This window comes from Ammospiza nelsoni, chromosome 18, assembly GCF_027579445.1.
Source record: "Ammospiza nelsoni isolate bAmmNel1 chromosome 18, bAmmNel1.pri, whole genome shotgun sequence".
Classification (NCBI taxonomy): Eukaryota; Metazoa; Chordata; class Aves; order Passeriformes; family Passerellidae; genus Ammospiza; species Ammospiza nelsoni.
Genome location: NC_080650.1, coordinates 10,538,908 through 10,562,484, shown reverse-complemented (window position 1 = coordinate 10,562,484; position 23,577 = coordinate 10,538,908). Strand labels below are relative to the sequence as shown.

At 45.9% G+C, this 23,577-nt stretch overlaps 2 protein-coding genes across 5 annotated transcripts; one reads left to right on the top strand and one right to left on the bottom strand.

Annotated features, from left to right (window-relative positions):
- Positions 1-364: 364 nt before the first annotated feature.
- Positions 365-1,860, top strand: POP5 (POP5 homolog, ribonuclease P/MRP subunit). Of its 2 annotated transcripts, XM_059485328.1 has the most exons (5): positions 365-393; positions 465-607; positions 678-827; positions 1,318-1,401; positions 1,581-1,860. In XM_059485328.1, the coding sequence occupies exons 1-5, from the start codon at positions 374-376 to the stop codon at positions 1,682-1,684; spliced, it is 501 nt and encodes a 166-aa protein (XP_059341311.1). In that variant the 5' UTR covers positions 365-373; the 3' UTR covers positions 1,685-1,860. The 2 variants fall into 2 exon arrangements, with proteins under 2 accessions (XP_059341311.1, XP_059341312.1); XM_059485329.1 differs by lacking the exon at positions 678-827 and having other exon boundaries at positions 374-393.
- Positions 1,861-2,182: 322 nt separating this feature from the next.
- RNF10 (ring finger protein 10) lies at positions 2,183-22,382 on the bottom strand. 3 transcript variants are annotated; one of them, XM_059485324.1, is made up of 17 exons: positions 21,881-22,382; positions 16,699-16,901; positions 14,095-14,294; positions 13,028-13,118; positions 11,819-12,003; positions 11,605-11,741; positions 10,121-10,281; positions 9,669-9,797; positions 9,255-9,513; positions 8,484-8,617; positions 7,834-7,951; positions 7,442-7,543; positions 6,819-6,953; positions 5,885-5,997; positions 5,600-5,660; positions 5,291-5,449; positions 2,183-4,402 (listed from the first exon to the last, which is right to left on the bottom strand). In XM_059485324.1, the coding sequence occupies exons 1-17, from the start codon at positions 22,038-22,040 to the stop codon at positions 4,326-4,328; spliced, it is 2,424 nt and encodes an 807-aa protein (XP_059341307.1). In that variant the 5' UTR covers positions 22,041-22,382; the 3' UTR covers positions 2,183-4,325. The 3 variants fall into 3 exon arrangements, with proteins under 3 accessions (XP_059341307.1, XP_059341308.1, XP_059341310.1); XM_059485325.1 differs by having other exon boundaries at positions 5,885-5,982; XM_059485327.1 differs by lacking the exon at positions 21,881-22,382 and adding an exon at positions 21,310-21,611.
- Between the last annotated feature and the right edge of the window lie 1,195 nt (positions 22,383-23,577).

Below are 23,577 nucleotides of genomic sequence, written 5' to 3'. Positions count from 1 at the left end.
CCCAAGGGAATTTTAGGTTGGTCGTGAGGAGGAACTTCTTCACAGAAAGTCTGATCAGACATAGGAATGGGCTACCCAGGGTGATGGAGGTATTTAAGGAAAGACCGGACGTGGTCTGGCTAACACGGTGGTGACAGGTCACAGCATGGGCACGGTGACCTCAGGCCATTTCCACCCTCAGCGGTTCTGGCTCCGTGACCCGCGGGCAGCTCGCAGCAGCACCGCGCACGCGCAGCCCATGCAGGAAGGCGGGGCCAGGCTGTCCTCCCCTTGTCCCCGCCCCTGCACGCCGCCCATTGGCTACAGTGCGCGGAGGTGCCTCCCCATTGGTCGGGCCTGCCGTCCGTCCGCGCCGCGCGCCGCCGCCGCCGCCATGGTGCGCTTCAAGAACAGGTGAGGCGGGCGGGAGGCGCCGCTGCCGTGTCCGGCCGGTGCCGCGCCGCTCACGCCGCGCTGTCCCGCAGGTACGTGCTCTGCGAGGTGATCTCGGAGGACCCGCGGTGCCGGCAGTGCATCGAGGACCGCGTGCTGGGCCTCGCCGTCAGAGACGCCATCACACGGGTGCACGGGGATTACGGCCTGGCGTGCTGCTCCATCTCCTTCACAGGTGCGGGGGATACGGGCGGCCCCGGGGCGCGGGTCCCGCCGGCTCCGCTCACCGTGCGTGTGTCCCGCAGTGAAGTACCTGAACGCCTACACCGGGACGGTGCTGCTGCGCTGCCGCAAGGACTCGTACCGGCTGCTGTGCTCCGCGCTGCCCTTCGTGCGGCACCTGGAGAGCCGCGGGCAGCGCTACCCCTGCTCCCTCAACACCCTGCACGTCGGAGGTCAGCAGCGCCCGGGCTCGGGGGGAGGACGGAGCTTTAATCACACCGGCCATGATGCTGCTCTGGGTGCGACAGACATTCCTCTGTGTTAATAACATCTGCTTTCAGCAGATCCAAATAAGAAACAGGCACCAGTTCTTTTTTTTGAAAGCCTCGTTAACTTTGCTTGAAGCTTCATTATATTTATCTCAAAACCAGAGCAGCAAATACAACATTACATAATTTAAAATATATTTTCAAAGTACAGTATCTTCTGTATTTTGAAAATTAACCCCCAGGGGAACTAACAGGCACTGCATGTTTGAAATTATTACTCCACCATTTAACCTCAGCAGTGCAGAAGTCTGCAGCCCCCTTGTAGCATTTACAATAACAACCTTGTTTCCTGGGGCATTTATCACTTGATACAATGCTCTTTGTGAAATACACATGCAGCTCTGAAGCATTTGGTTGTGTAGATTGTTAGATGCTGTTCTTGTGACTTCTACAGGTACCATAAGAACATGTCAGAAATTCCTGATTCAGTATAACAGAACACAGCTGCTGAGGTTGTTGCAAAACTGTACAAATGAAGGTGAGTTTCTCCAGCCACTTTCCTAAAAATGTAGCCTCAGTTCCTGGGGTTTTTGTAGGATATGCTGGGCTCCTTCTGAATTCTTGGCCTGAGAAATGTTTCTGTCTTTAGAAGTGGAGGACAGTCCAGTGTATGTGAAGAGATCAAGTAATAACTGTCTGTTGCTTTCTTTATTGCAGAGGAAAGACAACGTATACAGAAGTCCTTGTTGAGCTGTTCCCTTACAGAAGAGCAGTCTGAAAGTGGAGATGAGGAGGATGATGATGGCACAGAGACAGACTGAATATCACTTGTTACTGTTCACCTCTATTCTGTGCTTGTTTACTCATGATGTGACTGGTTATCTTCAGTGTTAAGTGGTGCAGGAGACTGGAAAAGCATTTGTTCATATTTAGACTTCATTCCCCATTCCAAATGTTTTTAAATTTACAAAAAAAAATAAAACATTATTTCACTTAAGTAGGTTATTTGCCTGTTTCACTCCAGGAGTCAAAACCACTTGCACTCCTCAGGAGTGCAGCAGCTCAATGTGTTCTTCATGCTGAGGTAGAAGGGAGCTTTAGGCAGTTGGCACAGACAAGGAATGGAGTTATTCTCCTTCAGCATACAAAAAGCATTAATATCTGCTTTTTACTTTAAGTGCACTGTTAGCCACAGGGCAGTCACTGTTTTGAGTGAGAAAAGCACCAATTGTGTACACAGGAGCAGTGAGTTCATGGAATGTGTGGCAGAGCTGCAAGACTCAACTCCATCCCCCCATTACAAAACTCATAGGTACAAGTACTGCTTAGATATTTATTAAGTTTACACCAATCAGTTACAGGAAAGTAGCATTGCTGGTATTATCTCGAATCCATAGGAAAACAAGATACAGTTGAAGATGCTGTCCCTGCAGGGACAGCCGTGCCACAGGGACAGCCTGCCTTGCCCACATCACTTCCCTTAGCCTAGTGCCTGTGACATGTGGAGGTGAGTTACACCAGCTCCAGCTATTCTCTCTTCCCAATGCAAAGAAAAGTTGACTATAAATGTGCAGAGATAACAGAACACAACACATACTGGTTAGACACTTAAGTTTTGTTACTCCTGTTCCTTAGCTTTAAATGACTTGCTGTAACCACAGTTCAATGCATATTTGAATCCCTATTAGTTGCTTTCTCTGCCCTCATCTCCTGTTTTCCCATATGCATTTAAAGTGTTGACAGAAGATGTGTTACACTGTCAGGTATCCTGTCTTAGTTTCTTTGCAGTCCCCTGACAAGCTGTACTGTCTTTCATTGAGTGGGGTTAGTTGTGACCAAGCGTGAAGTCAAGCTGCTTTCAAAGAATGTCTTGCAGGTGTTTCCTCTATGCTCCTGCAGCAGTTGCAATATTCTTTACCCCCCCCTCTCCTGTTCTTTCTGGTTGACAGCCACATGTGATGGACTCTTTGGTACCAGCTTCCCATGAGGCACACGTGTGGAGCCTGCTGCTCTGAAATCAAGCACCCATGCACTGACAGCAGCTTTTGGAACAGGGACACAGCCACTGAGTGCCAGTGGTGCTGGAATACCTGACTCCAGGTGCCTCAGACCAGTGTCAAAGGGACAGAGCACACTGAAGCCTGGGCCACTGGGGCTGAAGACAACAGAAGACACTGTCAGTCTCCCTCCCTAAGTTCAGTGGCACTTTTTACCAGCACCCTGCAATTAATTCTGCCAGCAGGAAGGTAAAATGTGACCCTGTGCAATGTTCCAGGGCTCCAGGCTGCTGTGACAGTTCAGCTGCAGCACTGTGAGCGTGTGTGCGTTTGATTTATTGCAACTGTTGGCCTTGACTGGTACTTGACACCTAAAATTCATTTTATTCAACAAAATCCACACCACTTAACTCAGTAGCTCAAATCAAACCACAAGCAGTGCAGAATGTGACCACCCAAAGAAAGAGCAGGGAGGGGTCCAGAGGACACATGTTCATAGCACAGATCAACTTAAATCCCAGAACCAAGCACATCCAGGCCCTTAGCCCAGTACAAGGGAACCCCAGTTTCTTGCTGGGGTGTAAAAGTTATCTACAGACTTCAGCTATCAGTTGTTCTTCCAACTCAAGAGCGGCCAGTGTCAAACTATCATTCAGAGGGTTACCAGGAGCCCTAGAGGGGAGTGTTTATTCTAGATGACAGGGTTAAAAAGAATGAGTAGCCCATGGTTGGCAAAAAACAAACAAAAAGTAGCAGCCTCACTCACCCACATTAAAACAGACCTGAACAACTGAGAGAAGTCAGGAGGTTCCTTCTACCACTAGTGCCATTTTGAAATACAAATTCATCAAGCCACTTTAAAACCAAGTAGCCAAGTTCTGCTTTACACTCACCTCAGCTTTACATCTTTCCAAGCCAGGAGAACAGGAGGAATTCTTGCTCTTTAGAAAAAGAACAGATATAGCAGCTAACACTCTAAAGCCAATAAGCTGTTTTGCCTGTCTCAAGTGCAGCCAAAACCAGTTTCTCAAGAGAGCAGTTTGACAGCTTTACTGCAACAGCACTACTGTCAGTCAGCTGGACTTCTGCCCATGAATAATTACAGGAAAATAAAGGTTCTCTGCCTTCTCTCTTGGGTAATATTGCAGTACTTTGGCAGTGCCACACACCTGTAAGGACTTTCACACTGCTTATCAGGCCCAAAGGACTGACTCAGCAACTAGAAGCCTTGGCAGATTTGTCTCTAGGTTGTTACTTCCAAAACTCTGTTTCAGTACAAATTTGTCAAGCAGTTGGAATCAAAACATGTTATTCAACATATACTATCATGGTTTCCTCCTGAAGCCCCTAGAAGTCCTGGAAAAACAAGTTTAGGCTGTTCAAATTTAAATACTTAAACTACAGCAGCAAAACAAAGCAAAATTAAAAGAAAACCAGGAGAGGAAACTTCTCTTGAATAGCAGAATCACTTTGTGTGAACAACAGAGGTGCTGAACAATAGCTTCTGCTTCTGTTTCTTTCTTTTCTTGCCTCCCTTTTCCTCTGTGGAGAATTAAAACAACACTGTCATTCTTCTCACGGAACAGGAACATCACACAGATATTATAAATGGTCTTCCCTGGCTTTAGTGGCTTCCACAGATCCACAACACTTACTATCAATTTACTGAACACCACGTAGTTTAGCAAAAAAATTACTGCAGATGAACTAAGGGAGACTCCATCACACCTGAACACAGTTATAAATATGCCTAAATGATTGTAAAGTTGCTGTTGCAACAGCAGATCCTGGGACTGCAGCATCCAGCAGTTTGCCTTTCCAACAAGTATCACTTGGTATGTGTCCAAAAAAACCACAAGTGGAGCAGACACCCCACTGAAACTCCCAGACCCTCCCATCCAACTGTCTCCATCATTCAGTGCAGTCTCCAAACAGAAGCCAAAGCTAAACATCAGAACTGAGCATTAAAAGTAAGTTTCACCAGCCAGCACTAGGTTTAAGTTCATCTCAATTTGTTTCACATTGCCTAATTTGAAATTTCAGCTAGCAGTTACCTGGACATTTTGGTCAAACTGAAGTGGTAGTTCAGCAGCTCAGGTATTTCAGTTTAGAAATGTATAACCTCAACTTCCTTAACATAAAGCTTAATTTAGGTTCCAGTAGAGACATGGCCAACATGATTGTAAAAAGCCATCTTTGTCCTAACAGAATTCTTTGCTAGTTGGAGATCTCAGCTCCCACTAAGAGCTTTAAGCTGACAGAAGCCCTGGTCAAGCTGTTCAGAAACCACAACCTAACAATTTTCAGAACTGCTCTCTGGCCAATTCTTGGTCCTCAAAATTGCTGCTTTCACTTCTCCCAGAGGAAGAAGGGGAAATACTCAATTTTTTCACTTGAGAAAGCTTTCCTGCCCTTCCCCCTGCCTTTCACCTGATAAATGATCAGCTGTGGACGGTTTGTCCAGTTTCAGGAGGGCTGCCTCAATAGCTTGGCTGAAGGAATTCTGGAAGCTGGGCACAGGTATCCGGTCAGAGCTGTCACTCTCTCCATCACTCTCTCCAGGCACAGGCAGTGCCAGAGTGTTCTCATCTGAAAGAGGGAAGGAGTAAAGAAGGCTGTATAACACTTCCACCACACAAATGCCCCTCCATACTCCAGGTCCTTCCATTGAAGTTACAAGATTTCTCACATTTAGGTGCATGGTAAAGAACCTGAAGTACTAATAACAAATTTTCTTACCTCTTGTCTTTGGAGCAGGTTTAGGCCACGTCTCTGGTTTTGCCTTTCCAACTCTCAGCATCTATCAAAACAGTTGTAGGATATGATTAATTTTCACATACTTGAACAATCCTGCAGACTCCCTAAATGGCAAGAAAATCTAGAAACCCCTTCAAGCACTCAAACCTTACGGTGTCTCCCTAAGATTTATCCCACATTGTTTTTGTAGGGGAAGCAATTGTAGTCTCAGCCTAACCCCCAACTAAGAGGTAATTCTGACAAGATTCACTCTGCTACATGGTTTACCTGGGCAAAGGAAGGGAAGGGAGATTCTTCTTCCAAGCTTCCACAGAGCAATGGGCTGACCTGGCTGGCAGCAGGTGACAGTGGAGTTGGAATAGCCTCTACAGAGAAAGGAACTGAGAATTAAAGCCAGGTAGTCATTATGCTGCTTATCAGGATGTAACAGAACTAAAGTGTTATTATCCTATGTAATTACTCATTTTGATCTCATTGCTTCTATCCATCAGTCACACAGTGGGATCTCTCAAATTTCCTCAATCTTTTTATTTAAGGAAAATTTAAGTTTGCTTGTGGGGTTTTTTTTGGGTGGGGGGGGTTTCTTGGGGTTTTGGCTGGGGGGGGGGTAGGTTTTTTGGGGGGGGGGTTGGTTTACTTATTTTGAAAAGCTGAGGAGGGCGCATTTTGTCAGGTTTATTCTAGAATAATGTGTTGAGAAGATGGAGATGACAAAAAGAAAAAATGCCAGTAGTGTTTTCCTGGCAAACACAATTTTCATCCCTTTTTTGGAGCAATTGTTCCCTTTCTTCTGCCTCATGTAAAAAATGGGGTAACTACAGTACAAATCTCATATTGTCAAGGTAGAGGCAGCAAAAAGCAGACAAAGGAACAGAATATTTCTTAACTATGTCTGCCTTTTGTGTATTAACTCACAGGCAGTTTAGGAAAGAATCAGTATCATAGAATGGCTTGGGTTGGAAAAGACTTGAAGACCATCTCAATCCACCCCCTGCCATGGGCAGGCACACCTTTCACTACACCAGATTGCTCCAACCCCATCCAACTTTGCCTTGATCACTTTCAGGGATGGAGCAGCTGAGCTGCTCTGAAAAGAGGCTGTCTTTGATCAATATTGAGAAAGTTTAGCATGATGACCTGAGCAATAGATCCCAAAATGATGATCAAGAGCTAGATGTGATGTGTTTTTCCAGATGCTCACCTGTCTGAGACACAGGGCTTCTGCCAAGAGGAGACTGACAGAAGCCCTGATGATCGACGCTGGTAGTTTCTCCGGTGCAAGAGGTAAAAGCAGGGAACTGCTGCAGATTCTCCAGAGCAATATGGACCTCTGGATCTAGAAAGAGATTTTAAATTAAAGCACCACACAATGTGGGGGAGGACTGCCAATATGCAAGTCATTTCAGGAGTCTAGGAGGTGCCAACTCATTTCTTTCCACCCTCTATTTGGAGACCAGTACAAGTCCTGCTGCTGGATGGAAGCAGTTTCTGGGCCTTTTTTGCTTTCTTCACTTTCACTTTACATCGTGATTACTATAAAAACAGAGAGCTATGTACACCATGGAGATAACTGTGCCCTTGAATGCCCTTCATCCTTCCCAAAATGCACAAGTATGCAGCAATTGCATAACATCACTTAACATCCTGACTAAAACAGCTTATGCTTTTCATTACACAGACATTGTTCCTAATACTTTGAAATCTTGTTCTAAGTACACACTACAAACTACAGGCCTCAGAGTTCATCCCATAGCTCAAGAAATCATCTCAGCAACCAAATATGACTGGAAATCCACCAGTTGTGTGCCATCAGCACTTACTTACATTTGCCCTGTTTCTTGTTCTCTTCCATCTCAATCCTGCGTTCACGCCGCCGTTCATCACGAGCTTTCTTCTGCCGCAGACGTTTCCTCTTCTCAAGGTCATCTAGGAGCAATGCACAATGTTGGATATCAAAAAACCCACACCAATACTCTGGCAAGGGTTCCTCCAGCTCTGAGAACAGCCTTATAACACATTAGTACCAAAACATGCTTACATGCAACATATGCTCTTCCAAGCATTTGGGATTTTTTATTCTTTTTGTAACTGCTGTCTATGAAACAGTGAGCTGGGGCTGTTCTGTGTAGCAGTCACCAGACAGGTGGTGCAAGAGGAGTAAAGCTCTAAAGCATGTTCTTTTTTCTACCATTAAAAGGGTAAGAACGACTACAAACCTGAGAACAACTCTAAAGTCTCCTTAGAGATGACAGGGGGCTTCAGAGCCAGTTCACAGATGCTGAACTCACAGGTGAGGGGCAAGTGACAGAGGTAGCGATGGCGCTGTCTTATATCCTGATAAAGAGAGAGTGATTTATCACCACAAGGACTAGAGGCAGCCATGGTGATGAACAGAAATAGAATGCACAATAGTCATCAAATCAAATGAAAAAAAAATAGCAGCAGTGACACAATGGTTACTTTAAAAACTACAAACACATGATAGATGCCCTGAGTCAGAAACAAATGTTCCAAGATCTCCACCAGCTACATCATAATCAGACTTAGATGCAGTTACATCAGCTTGCTTACTGATTTTCATGTTCTTCCTCCCTTCTCACTCACATCACTGGAACAAAATTCTGCAATACCAGACTTGCAACACGATTTTTATAGTGGACCTTCTACCAAAAAAAAAAATCTATACTGCAGCCTACTTATCAAAAGCAACGTAAGGCCCAGCACCTTCCACAGATGCCCGTAACAGATTAGCATCCCTACTCATTCATACTTATAATTTCTTACTACTGAAGTGAATTAAGTCTCCTCTAAAATGACCAACCTGCTAAAACAAGGCCCTTAATTAACAAAAAGATAAAATAACTACCTCTGTCATGGAGTAGCCAGTTATCTCCACCACAGCTGCAGTTATCTTCTCTGGACTCTTCTCCAAGCTGCCATACTCACGCACAAGGCAGCGAACGTTCACAGGGTGAAGGTACATGCACTGCCCATCCTCCGCTGAAAGGCAACACATCTGTCACATTCACATTTTCTGAAAAATCCCTTTGCCCAGGATTTTTCTCCTGGGAAGCTTAGAAGCCTCAGAGAAAAAGGAAAACAATAATTATCTGATTTGCTTCTCCTGTGTTTTGCTCCTTTCGGATGTGTTTGGAGATTGTTTCATTGGTTTCTGCTGTGAATTGCTCTGATTCTTTGGCCAACCAGTGCCAAGCTGTGTCAGGACTCTGGAAGGAGTCATGAGTTTTCACTACCATCTTTTAGCTTTCTGTAAGTATCCTTTCTGTATTCTTTAATATAGTTTAGTATAGGATTCTTTAATATAATATAGTATCATAAATAATAAATTAGTCTTCTGAGAACATGGAGTCGGATTCATCATTTCTTCCTGCCACAAGGGCACCCCACAAATACAATACTCATCATCATCACTCCTTTCTTGCCTGTTCATTTTCAGTACTCTTCTCCCCACCTCAGGACATCCTCCACTAAAAAATTAAAGGTCCTTTCTGAGTTCCTGTAGGACTTTTGTTTCACAGGGGTTAGCTGCATCTAATGAACTAACAAACACATTCCTCGAGGAGGGTGCCAAGGAGGCATCTCTGCCCCTATGATTTCAGGATTTCATTGCACTGACCTTGATAAAAATAGTAAAAAGGAGAGTTGCCAAGATGTCCACTGCTAACTGTATCTTTAGATTCCTGGCAGCTTGTTTCAGCTGGATTTGGCTCCTCTACAGCGTTCATAACAGGCTCTCCTACAGTGTCCACCTCAGGTGCTTCCTCCTCATCCAGCACTGCCTCTTCTACTTCCACAGGAGGTGAAAAGGAACTTGCCAGGTCAGAGGAAGGTTCCACAAGCTCCTCATCAAATGCAGAGAGATATTCCACATCACACTACCACAGCAGAGAGGATAGAGTTAGTACCACACCACCTACTCCAAAGATTATCATCTTTGCAAAAATCTTTGGCACGAGCTCCCCACACACTGCAGTGTGAGGTGGCAGAATTAAGTGTTAACAGGATCTGCCAGAGCAGATTTGTCACCCACCTTTTTCTCTTGGGAAGCAGCAGGCTCCACAGCTTTGGAGCTTTCTAGGACCAATTCTTCCACAGCTGCACTGATTCCAGCAATGCCATTGTTCTTATCCTGGTCAGCAGACAGGGCTGTTTCTCGCTCCTGGAAATCATCCAAAGGGATCAGGCTTCAATTTGCCCTTTAAGCCAGGAGACCACCCCTACAGTTATTTTTAGCCTTGCCCTGGCATTCTTTTACTGGAATACCATCCCATAAAAACCATTCTGCTGTGTTATCCTGAACACCACATCAGATACCTGGGGCCTAAAGGCTACAGTCTCCTCCAAGGTGTAAAATGCTACTCCAGCAGCAAACACCAGCAATTTGCTAGAGACCAGAATAATCACCCACCACCATCCATATAGGAGAACAAGGGTGCTCAGCACACTCTTAAAGCTACCAGAAGGCTCCTAAGAGGTTGTTACCTTCAGCTCCTGGATAGCTGCCTCAATGAAACAGGCTTCTGGGGTGTGTTTTTCTTCCTCATACTGTTTCAGTAATGCTGCTTTCTCCTCCAGAATCACCAGCTGCAAGACCTGCTCCCTGGATGCCAGAAGCAGCTTTGAATACTGACTGTGTTGGTCATCTGCACAGAAGGAGCACCAAATCATTAATATCTGTATGTAGAGCCACCAATCTGGAGTGCTGCATCCTCTGAAGTGTTGCTACTGCTCACTTTTGGGAGTTAATCCCTCAGGGCAGACAACACTCAGCAAGACTTTGATACAGACTCCACAAATTATCATTGTTATCACAAGCTGGTGTCACACAGCTGCTCTGACACCTCCCCCACATAGCAGTTCATCTGCCACTTCACCATTGAGTTGCTACACATCAGTAGAAATGAAGCCTCAACTTTCACATTGTAGGAGCATCACCTTTGAGAAACCTTGAGGGCATCAAAGCTTCCTGAAACAATGCAGTCTGCAGCTGCTTCCTCTTCTCTCAGAGATACTGCTGCTGGAAATTTCTGCAAAGCCACCTTGGCTTGGCTCAAACTACTTCATAAGCCCATATGTATTAAAAATTCATGTAAAACATAATTATGAGGTTTGTACAGGAAGCACAGCAGAAATAGTAAGCTAAAGAATTATCTACAGACACCAAGTTAATGGTGAATTTCCTGGCTTTAGAGTGTCCTCAAATCCTATATTTATTCTTCTGTTTTAAAGTCCCCTAGTTTCAAATACTGAGAAACATATAAGACCACAACCTGCATGCTGGATATCCCTCACATGTTGGAAGACTTTTTCCAGAGAGTTTAAATGCATGCAGCCCTTTCTAAATGTGACTGCAAAATGAAGTGAGCCAAGACAGCCCACAAAGCAGCAATGTTCAGTAAAATTATTTCTTTAGTCACAAAATTTTTGCGATACTAACAGATAAGATGATGATGAGTTAGTCACACTCTTGACTGGAGAAAACTGAAGATGTCAGGCAACAGATGTTTGGAATAAGGTTTGCAATAATTTTGATTATTTCCCCATAGCATTCCCTGACTTCAGCTGATAAGCAAAGATTATGAAAACCTTGTTGAAGATTACAGCCTTGAAATAGTTTAGACACAGAGACAGTTATTTTTGTAAAGCTGTATAATGAGTCAGGAGGAAAAATGTTAAGGACACTGAAGAACCAATAAAAGCAGTGAGAGTCACACCAGTGACTGCAGGATACAAAGGACACATTAAACCATAAGCAGTGACTGTGAAGGGAGGAGTCTGAGTTCAGTCACTTGAAGGGACACAGCACACAAGGTAAAGCTTTTACAGAAAAACAGTGCGAGTAGAAAGTTTACTGTTAATATGTGGTCATCAAGCTTTTCTGCTGCTAAGCCAGGGTCAAGTGTCCCAACACAAATCCTGGTCACAGTCAGGAACAGGATTCCAACCACCAGGACTGAGATACTCACCTCTGATGTAAACAGGCTGAACCACATTCATCCACTGGGACTTGGGCAGTGCTACCAGAACACCTTTCTCTCTCCTCATGAGTTGCATTGTAATGGTGTCACCAATTGCATACTGACGTGTTTCCATAGCAACAACACTGCAATGTACGGAGGAGGTTAGCAGTGTAAAAATAACATTGCAAAAAGATGCATAATTTAATTAATACCATCTCACCTCTTGAGATCCTTCTTATGGACAGAGCCATAACAGATAGGACACTTACTCCAGGCCTTCTCACTCAAGGAGAGATAGTGAAGGATACATGCCCAGCAGAAGATGTGCCCACAGCGGGTGATCTTGGCAGCAGTTGGTGGGTACAGACATATGGGGCAAGAGGGCACTTCATGGCTACAGATCCGCTGAAATGGCACATGAGAAGAACAATACAAGACTCAGAAATCAGTTCTTGGGATCCAGAATAAGCCACCTGTAAGATCTACTCTAACATATCTTCCAGCTCTTTAGGCTCTGTTTATTTACCGAGAAATTAGTGCACTGTGAAGTAACACCTTCAGACTGCACACAGAATAACCTTCTAAGCAACCCATCTTATTTCTTAGGTCTTATTTCTACTCTAATGACATTAAAAAGTAAGTCTTCTCATGTTTCCCCTTAGATATTCATCATCTCTAAGAGATAGCAGTATCCCCATCATGTGAATTCAGACAGTGAGAAGGCAAGCAAGCTCTGTGGCCTCTCCCACAAGCAGACTTGTGCAGCCCTGTGTAACTGTGAGACTGAACTTACCCACTTCCATCAACATGCTAGGTCTACTCAGACACTTTGGTAGCTTCCCTGTGTGGCAGAGACATAACTGCCAAGCAAGCACCTAGATTTTTCAGCTCTCTTGTAGTGACAGGTAGCAGTAAGCCTACCTCCTCTCCACCTACACCATGCACCAGACTGTCTTGGCAGATATAAATTGCTGCTTGAGGCAACCCAAAACTTCTGACCACAATTCTCAAGAGATTTTCCATTTTGTTGCTAGGCAAGATAGGCCACCTATGCACAGAATATTTCTTCAAAATTCTACACTCTAGTCCTCTTCTGTGGACTCATGCCCAAGTTTTCTGTTAATATCTCAATCACAAGGACTCTGTCTACAGAATGTCAGATACTATTTTTGATGAGCTCCCATCTGCGAAAGCAAGAAGAAGCTGCTAATTTTCCTAATAGATTTTAGCACTTCTCTTTTTCTGTCATGAAAGTATTTCATAATATATTCCATGACAGATCTTTCCCAGTATTGTGGGAGTGACAGAAAAGGCCTCAACTCAAAAACAGATGAGTTTTATGTAACATCACAGAGGGAAAGAGGTAGTTAAAGACAGGTTGAGGTTCTTAAGAAGGGAAAAAAAAAAAATCTAGCCCATCACAACTGACCACTTGCTCCACAAAGTCCCAGTTGACCAAGGTATCTGGATCAGCAAAGTGGACTGTGTAGTCCTGTTCTTCAGAGACAACAAACTGGCAGCTGGGGAAAGGCAAAGAGACAGATGATCCACTCAGAGGTTTCTAAAAACTTTTTGAGAACTATCCTATAGGATTCTCTCAGCTTCTTCTTTGTCCAGCAGCAAACTGCTGGATGCAGTCAGTCACTTCTATCAACAAGAAACCAAGAGTTCAGTTCACACTCAGATTTTCAGGATACAGGTGTGTCTAATTTCAGTTAGACACAACATCACACAGTAAGTACAGAACGAGCCAGGCAGACTGGTTTTCCAGAAACATGTAGGAAACAGTCAGCTGCAATGGGGTTCTATTAAAAAACAGGGAATCCACAAGGGGAAAAATCTTGTCAAAAAACTACAGCTACTGGGGTTCCTGCAAATAGACTTCACTACAATAAACCATAAAAATTATGGAGAAATCAGAAGCATCAATGCTGAAAATACTTTTTAATATTATCAGAGATAGGATGCTCTGAACACACTTCAAATTCTGGGGAAATTTCCAGTCAAAAAGGAATCCTGCTGCTAGGTTCCTATATTGATCATCATTTGGGTTATACTAAATACTTTGGGGCCCATAAAATAATCAGCATTTTAAGAACTAAGACCCATATAAGTAATTGCCTTTGGGACTTAATTCAGATTAACTTTCATCTAGCAACTGCTATCCCTTCTATCTCAACAAAGCAACTTCTGGAAAAAACAACCATATTCTATAAGGAACTATACAGATATTCCCAAATAGGAGTGTCATGTCCCAAAGCTGTGGTGGAAAATTTGAGCAGAGGATTTTTGTTTGTATCTAAAGGACTCACTCCAACAGATACCTTTGCAAATAGGCAAACACAATATAGTCATTACCACTAGGAACACTACAGAAAGGTAATTTCATCCTGGAAAAGACAATCAGTCAAGCCCAAACACAATTCCCTGGCTTGTCACCCCTTACAGCTCCATGTCTCTGCAGAAGTCTAAGAGCCCCGTGGATCTCCCACTCACTTGGCCTGCAGGAAGAGCTCCTTGTTGAATGGTTTGTGTCCCCACTTGTTCCTTTTGCCCCAGTTGCCATGTCCATTCCCATCAAAATGTCCTGCTTGGCCACGGGGTTCAAAGGTGAAGTTCAGTAAGTGGTTCAGATTAATCTTCTTGGGACCAGAGAACTGGGCAGGGCTGAACTCTGCCCGTTGAGCCTCTGCTACCTAAGAGAGAACAGCATTGGTTACAAATTGCTGGAGTTCACAGCAAAGCCATCAGCACATGTGGACATCCAGGCCCATCAGTGACAGCACACAGAACACGCAGCATCTACTCACTCACCTCCTCCCATCCCTGTTCTGTAAATCAAGTAGTGCAGTGTCAGAAATGCATGAGAACCTCAAAGTCAGAACTCAGTGCTCTGACCCCATGCTGAGCAAAAGGAGAGAGTTAAAACAACCACAAAGACATGTAAAAGCTGGCAAAACATAGTCAAGAAGAAGTTAGTCATATCCTGACCATACTCTTTTACTACACAGTAATACAAGCCTGATTACTGACTGCACAGGCTGCACTTGCTTTGGTTAGTTTTCCTGTAATGAAGAAACAAATCAGAATCCAACAGAGGTAGCAGGTGAATTCTCAGGGAGTGACCTGGGTGAGAAGAGCTGCTCACTCACCAACACTGAAAAACCAGAGTATCAGTTAAAGCCCACAAACACTCTGTAGTATTTTAGATCCACATCAGCATAAAAGCCTCAATCTGGTTCTACCTTGCCAATACATTTACTTTTGCAATACCACTATCACCTGTAAATTTGTGCCCCTGAGTTGGTTGGGCACAATCAATCTTCAGAGGGCAAACTTTGGCCTGTTTAGAAGATTGGTTGGCAGAGTCCCTTGGAAAGCAGTGCTGAAGGGCAAGAGAGTGCAAAAGACTGGACATACTTCAAGCAATGTTAAAGGCATAGGAACATGCTGTCTCCTTGTGCCAAAAAAAATGAGGCAAGACCAGCCTGACTCAGAGTTTTAAATGGAACTCGGGGAAAAAAGGAATTTATGACCTGAGGAAGAAGGGATGGGACCTCAACAGGACTACAAGGATATCATGAGGGTGTGCAGGGAGAGAAGGGCCACAGTCTGACTAGAACCTAATCTGGCCACTGCTGTAAAAGACAAAAAGATGCTTCCATAAATACACGAGCTACAAAAAGAGAGCTAAAGAAAATCCCCATGCTTTACTGGATGCAGAAGGAAACAGTGGCAAAGGATGAGGAAAAGGCTGAGGTACTTAATGCCTTCTTGCCCTCAGCCTTTAATAGTAAGGCCAGTTGACCCCAGGGTCCCCAGCCCCTTGAGCTGGAAGACTGGGATAAGGAGCAGAATGAAGCCCACACTCCAGAGAAACAGTGAGTGCCCTGCAGTGCCACCCAGACATCCCCAGGCCCATGGGGCTGGATGGGACCCACCCACAGGGAGGGAGGGAGGGAGGGAGATGGCAGCAGTGAGCAGCATTTACCAGCAGCCCTGGCAAACTGAGAGGTCCCAGCTGACTGGAGTCACCAAATGTGACACACACCTACAGGAAGGTGTGGAAGGAGGATGTGGGGAATTACAGGCCTGTCAGTGTGACCTCTGTGATGGGCAAGGTTATAGAGATTATCCTTCAAGCCATCACACACAGTGTACAGGCAACCAGGGGACAGGCCCAGCCAAGGAGGGTTTATGAAAGGCAGGTTCTGCCTGACTAACCTGATCTCCTCCTATGACAAGGTGACAGTCCATGAGGGAAAAGCTGTGGATGTTGTCTGCCTGGACCTTAGAAAAGCCTTTGGCACAGCTTCTCAGAGCATTCTCCTGAAGAACCTGGCTGCCCATGCCTTGGATAAGCAAACCACTGCAAGTAAAAACCCTGTGGGGATGGCTGGGCCCAGGGAGCAGAGGGACAGGGAGTGACATCCAGCTGGGCCCAGGGAGCAGAGGGACAGGGGGTGACATCCAGCTGGGCCCAGGGAGCAGAGGGACAGGGGGTGACATCCAGCTGGGCCCAGGGAGCAGAGGGACAGGGGGTGACATCCAGCTGGGCTCCCACAAGTGGGGGTCACCAGAGCTCAGTACCTGGGCCAGTCCTGTGACCCAGGTCCTACACCTGGGTCACAACAGCCTCTTGGAATGCTCCAGGCCTGGGAAAGAGCAGCTGGAAAAGACACCAGGAAAAACCTGGAGGTGTTGGTAACCAGCAGCTGACCATGAACCAGGTGTATCCAGGTGGGCAAGGCAGCCAGAGGCACCTGGGCTGTACTAAAAATAGTGTGGTCAGCAGGGACAGGGCAGTGAAACTGTGTCACTATATATTTTCACAAAGGACCCATGTCACGTGTACATGGCCTGTCTTGGCACCCATTCCTCAGATGGCATTTTCTCTTGGAGCACAGCAAAGAGCACCTCTCTTCTGTAGTTGCCAAGCTGCTCTGCTCACACTCCCTCTGGCATCTCAACAATGTCAGCACCTCTTACTCTTTCCCTTCCCAACCTAGCACTGAACACAGCAGACCAAGCCAGGCAGGGCAGGATGATCCTCTCATCCCAAGAGAGGAGGCCTTGGAGTCAGGGCATCACACTTCTCACCTCATCTCGTCTTCCACCATTAGAAGAGCTAAAAGATTTCCCACTTCCGCCGCTGCCTCCCCTTTGAGGGGGCATCTTGTTAAAAGCTTTGCTTTTCTGTGAATTGGAGCGACGGGACTGAAAGGAAAAGTTCTCATTTTTGGAATATGAAGTTTCTCTTTTTCGATTATAACGCTGTTTGGATCCACTAGCATTCTTTCCATCTGAAAGGAAAAGAAAAGAAGAATCAGATCAGCAGCCTCAGAGCTGGCCCCATGTACTGCACCTCAGCTAAATTCACCTCAGAGATGAGCTCACCTCAGCCACCACCTTAAGAGTAGTGTTTATCAGGACATTAAATCCCCCAGCAACCCAAACCACTTCATTCCTATCACTGTCCAAAGAGTTTAAAAGAATATATTTGCTGTGCTCTACATTTTATAAAAAAAGTTGAATTTCTTTTTTCCAGACTGGGAATTGCCACCACCAAATAGTAGTGTGTTACCTGGTACATTAAGTTATAAATATGTAAACATCACATACCACATCTTCATACCCCATTACAAGAACTGACAACAACTAGTTCTTTCATTTAATTTACCTAAAACACACCATTTATCATATTTATTCACACATAAAATACACTGTATAAGTACACTGCTACCTGCATTTTTCTTAAAGGCTTCCATTGCCTGTTTTCAATCACTTCTGAACTTTTTGCTTAAAAGATCCCAGCAGATGTAATTCTGTTTTAAAAATACTTTTATGTTATCAGGCCAAAAAATGCTAATTGATCTTGAAGCACAAACCAAAAGCTTTGTGGCCTTGCAGGGCACATACCTAAGATCTAAGTACAAAGTCCACCAACCTATACAACAACAACTGTGTGCCAAAAACTGTCCTTAGCACACCACTGACCCCAACACAGGATACAGTCATGAAGCACAAAGCAAAAAACTGCAGGAATAAAGAGCAGAAAAATCAATCCAGCTCTTCAGAGGGGTGTTCTGTGCCTCAACAGCTGCTAAATCAAACTGCTAGAACAGAGTTAATGCTATGAAAGCATTTCCAGTAGTCTTAACACGAGATCAGAGCTGCCCAAGCACACAACAGGCTGCGGGCTGGGTGCTCAACCCAGCACTGCCACCACCTGCCCCAAGGTTTATTTGTAGCAGAGGGATGGTGATAAGCCCAGAAACAAAACTCCTCAGGCCCACAAGACATCTACCCACACCACCAGCCCCAAAGTCACTCTGGATACTCAGTAAACATTACACAAACAGCAACACCTCACACAATATCCAGTTGCACTTTATAAAAGCCTATTAGTTTCCCTTTTCCCATTTTGCAGTCTTCCTCCCCACCCCTTAACATAAATCTTATGTGGCAGGCAAACACAACACTGTGATTCAGGATCACATTTCTCATATGGGCACTTTCATTACCAGTTTTTCCCTTTCCCAGCACCACTTCCCATCTACCCAAGCATTTAAAACAGCTGGAATGGCATCATCCACATAAAGTATCTTTTGTTGTTGTTGTTTTTTTAAGTTTTTTCTTCCAACTGCATCCCCCAGAAAAGGTGAGCTGAGAACAGGATGGTTTTTGTGTATCACTGAGGATCCAACTTCTAACGAATAAATTGAGCAATAAAAGTGGCTGGAGCAGGTTCTGTGCTGGTCTGCTGTTTCTTGCACTTGTCAGACTCCTCTGGCTGCAGTTACAGCTAAAACAGGACACTATCATTACTTTCACACGATGTGACAGGCCCAGATTGCAGACAAACTTCATCATCACAATTGGTAATTTACTCTGCTATTCAAAAGGCTGATCCTTTAATTCAGAATTAAACCAACTCTGTCAGAAGCACAGCTGTGTAACTCAAACACACGCCTGCAGAGCTGGCAGTGCTTTAATGCACATCAGGCTGAAAGGACATGGCTTGAGTGTTATCAGGAAAAAACACACCAGGAGCTGCCAAGCACTGAGGGTGTGACCAGGTCTGGCTCAATGATTAGACAGACCTTTTTTGAGAATGTTTGTAGGGAAGAAGGAATAACCAACACCTCAGAGTCTCTGGTAAAAATTAAGTAGTTTTGAAGCAGTTTAGACTAGTCCTTAAGTTATTCATGAGCAGAACTTGTCAGCTTAGAGCTCAGCCACCCTCTGCTATCTGTAATTTCTGCAAATGCACTTGAGGTGCACATGCCTGTTGTGCCTGTACCACTTTGCAGTTGTTCTGCCATTATCAAATAGGGAAAAGACACAACTCAAAGTCAGTCAAAAGTGGATGTTTACAAGTCCCTGAACTTGGAACAGCTCAGCCCTGGAGCTGACAGAAGAATCCCCAGCCACTTAAAGTTTTATTTGAGTTACTCACCACCAGCTTTGTCAGTCAGATGGTTTACACACATTCCTCTCATACTATGGCTCCTTTTAAGGCACCTCCTAGAGCCTCTGGGAGTCACTTCAGTGACTCCCACATTTTATAGGAAAGAATTCCACTTGTGCCTTTTTTTAAAGGACCCTACAACAGTCTGACAATGCTTCACACCTGATTTTACAGATGGGCAGTTTCACCCCCCACCACCAGAATAACTGACCTCAGCAGAAGCCTGGTCCATGAGAGCAGTAATGAAATTGGTCAGCAGACAGCCAGGAGCTTGGAAAATGCATCTGTAAATTGGAACAGCTTCTCCCTACTCTGAATCTAAGCAATGCTGTCCCTTCCAACCTTCCCAGCATGCCACATGTCAGGGAGCTCTCTGCTTTCTATCATCCATCCCAGCACTCCCACAAAGTGCACTGGGCAGGAGAGGCTGCACTCTGGCACAGAGAAAAATAGAAGATTCTCACTGCCATCCTCTCTTGTGAAATCCCAGTTTTAAGCAGGGTAAGTTTGGATTTGGTAGTTTCTTTTCTTGGCAAATGAGGAGTTAGCAACAGCCAGAGTGTGCTGGTGAGGTACTCACTCTTCACTCAGGTCCTCAGTTTGTCCTTTTGCTGTTTTCACGGCATCTAACCTCTCTCTCTATATATATGTATGTGTGTATATATAGATATACATATACAGATTATGTGGATTTATCTACCCATTCACACTCCAAGAGACTTCTAAAAAATACTGTCTGTATAATTTAAAAACACTAGCAATAAAACTGTTCTATCATTTTGGAGCAAGCCCTGAGATTTTGGTTTCTCCTGCTGTATCTCCAAAGATCCAGAGAGGGGAGATGAAGCTCACAGCATTAGAAGCAGCTGTAGGTGACCACCTGGGCACTGGAGCTGCAATACTGCCTTGCTGCTGGGGTGAGAAGTGCTGTTTCCTCCCACCTTTCTCCCCCCTCTTTTCTGCTGAGCTGTGCTGAAGCCAGCAGCATTGCATAAGGGGTCTGGATCACACTAAAGCCAGAGAGTGGTTTCATGAAAACACAGAGAGACCAGTGCTGCTGCCAAGGCAAACATCCCAGTGAGCAGGAGGTGACTGAGCTCCCACAGCCCAGCCAAGCAGGCTCACGTGGGTGTGATAAGGCCCAGGAAGGTTTGTGACAGCTAACACTGCCCATCAGCTCCACAGACTGCAGAGAACCCCAACAAGACTATTCTGCCTCAGCTACTTTATTCCACTCTAATTGGATGTGATTCCTGTTGGCACACTAATATAACATAAAGAAACTTTTCTGTTAGAAACTTTCAGTTTAATTTAGTCTCTGAGGCCAAATTTGAAAGAGAGGAGGAACCAAACTTCCACAAATACAAGGGAACACAACACTCTATTTAGCCAATTTCCAGCTGCACTGCAAGAGAAACAGAAGCTACCATAAGGGTTCAGGAATATGCATTTCTTTATCTCCTCAGCTGCATAGCTACAGCAGGTAACTGTGGAAAGCATCAAGTGGCAAGTGCCTGACTGGATTTAACCCAGTGACCATCTGAGGAAGGTCTGTGGTGCATAGATTACCTTCCTTTCCAGAGGAGATGCAAGATTTCCAGAACACATCCTATACCTGTATATTCATATATATATACATATATATATGAGCAATCCTTCACAGAGCATCACACACCACTACAAAAGAAGCTGGAGTGAGGAGGTGTCTCTTGGCAAGACAGGGACAGAAAAAGCTCTTCTTAAAAAGACTTCCAAATGTTTGAATTCGAAGTTAAAATTTAATTTTAATTGCACAGTTACACCACAACCTGGGGAGCTGTGGGTGAGTCAGCTCCCATGTCCCACTTCTGTCAATCTTGGTGAAGGCCAATTAACACAGGTGAAGAGCAGGTATTACTTGGTTACCCAGGACATGACCATGCTTAGAAGGTCCAAAAAGGAGCCAACAAACACCTCCAAGATACTTATTTCGTTAACCTTCTGGAGTGCACTGCTGCCTTCCCAGAGGCCTCAAGTAACACAGCTCACACAAACCACTGAGGAGGAAGGAAATTAGTACAGCAATGCTGGTGTAGCAACCTGTTGACACTCTCTCATATACTTCCAGGACTAAAATCACCAATTTTAATCGCTACTACCCCATTTCTAGGTTTTAGGGAAAAAAAAAAAAGGTTGCCAGGAACACTCAGACACTCACTCTCCTAAAGAAGTTTAGAGAGCTATGTGGGCTTAGGTATTACCTTGCAATGATGACAGGAACCACACTGGCTTGTGACAAACTGCTCTGTCAGCAGAGGCAGCTGTTTGCAATCCCAGGTGAGACACTTTGGGTTGAACGCCAGATGAGCAAACAACAGCCAGCAAACCCTGAGCTCCCCCAGAGCAGGAGGTGACCGAAACCCCGGGGCAAGGGGAACGCTGTGTACGGATACCAGACCCCTCGGTGAGGGGTAACAGCACAGGTACAAGATAAAGTGAAGGGCTCTAGTCACAGGCACTGGGGAATACATGTTCTTACTATAGCACCAGGACTTTAGCGCTCAAGCTGATTACCCCATTAATGAAGATAAAGCATTAATCCTGAAAAGAAGAGAGTAGGAATCCCAGCTGGCCAAACAGCGAGCAGAGCCGGAAGAGGAAGGAAAAAGAAACCAAAAACAGGCAGTGACCTGAAACGCCGCCTATGAAACGCAGCTGAGACACAAACAACCCGGCACGGCCAAGTTCAGCCGCAGCACAAGCCCGATGCCGGCACAGGGCCCCTGTCCCCGCTCACCCCCGCTCCCCGCCGAGCCCCCGCCCCGCTCTCACCGCCTTTGGGCTTAGACTCCCCCGCGGCGGGCCCGGCCGAGGCGGAGCGCGGCTGCTGCCCTTTGCTGCCGGCCGAGGATCCGGGCGCACCGGAGCCGCAGGGGCTGCTCTTGTCCATGGCGGGGGCGGCGGGGGTCGCGCCGGGCGGGCTCTGCAGCATCAACGGGCGCCCCGGGCGAGCGGCGGCCCTGGGCGGGGGGGCACGACGGGCGCTGGCGGAGCCGGCGGGGGCCCAGGCTCATGGCCCGCGGGGGCGACCGGCGGGGGCGGCGCAGCGCGGACTCGGCCTCCTTCATGGCGACATCTTCTCGATGCTCCGCTCGAACCGGGGAAGGCCGCGGGAGGCCGGGCCGGGCCTGCGGGGCTCCGGGCGCGGGGGAGAGAAGAGCTGCTCACGGAGCCCCGCGGGGCCCGGCGCTGCTGCCGCCCGAGGGGTCGGCACCACCCCGGCACCCACCGGCTGCTCGGCGCCGCACCGGCCCCGGCTCGGCCGCCGCTGCCCCGTAATGGCGACGAGTCGCCCGCAGCAGTGGCCGGACCCGGATGCAGCCGGTCCGGGCAGGCCCCCGCGCATGACGGGATTTGTAGTCCTGGGCCGCGCGGGGCGTGCCGGGAGCCGGGGCCGGGCCTGCGCCGAGCCCGGAGCCCGCCCCTCCCTCCGCACCTGCACCGACGGGATCGCCCCCACCTCAGCAGGATGGAAAATCATCTGGTATAAAATCCTTGCCATCGGTTTGTAGCAAATAACCGTAAAAGTTAAAAGAAAAAGAAAAAAATTACTTTATCAGGCCTACTTGAAGTGACGTTTTTTAACTTTTCCCTCAAAGGGGAAAAAACTCACAAGGAACTCGGATCCTAAAGACAATTCTTTTAACCTTTAAAATGCTTTCTTGAGTGCATCTCCTGATGCTTTTTCCATTGTTTTAGGGATGAGAGCTTCAAGTTCTGTGGGAGAGCAATTCCCAGCTTCTTAAAAAAAAAGTACAGGTGGAGGATGTAAGGGCATCTTTACCCCCGTAATCCATACCATGGTCTGGATGTACAGCCCTCAAGCGAAAGCTTCACTGCTAGTTTTGTATGCACAGGCCGCATGCTCTGTAACACCAGTATGATCAACAAATTCAGGAATTTGTGTTGTACACATTTCAAACCAATCCTCTATAAATATTAAGAAAAGCCTCATAAAGGCCTTATTTTAACACCTGATTGTTCCCTATTGAGGTCTATTATTCTCAGAATTACTGACCAAACTGAGTGTAGCTACCACAGTGTTTAGATCTTCTGGATTTGAGGGGGAAAAACCCCTCAACTTTCTAATGAAGTTGCTCCTCCACATTTGAAAATAAATAAGAAAGAGCATATGCAGTACCAGATAGAGAGTAGACAGACACAAAACTTTTAAAAGCAAAGGACAACATTTTTATTAGCAAACTAGTTTGCTGTGGAAAGAATATAAATACAAGGAAGTCTTCCCCCAAATAAAAACAACCATGTAGTTCAAATAGTGCTCAATAGGAAGGTATTAGTAACAAACATTTGCCTTAATTACATGATCTGCAGTGCCACACTCAACACGGCAGAGCCCGACTGGCACCCGGGTATGCCGGGCACGGGAAGGGCGATGGCAGCGTTGGCCGGTGTGCCGGGCAGAGGAAGGGCGAGGGCAGCGTTGGGCGGGTGTGCGATGCAGCGTCCCC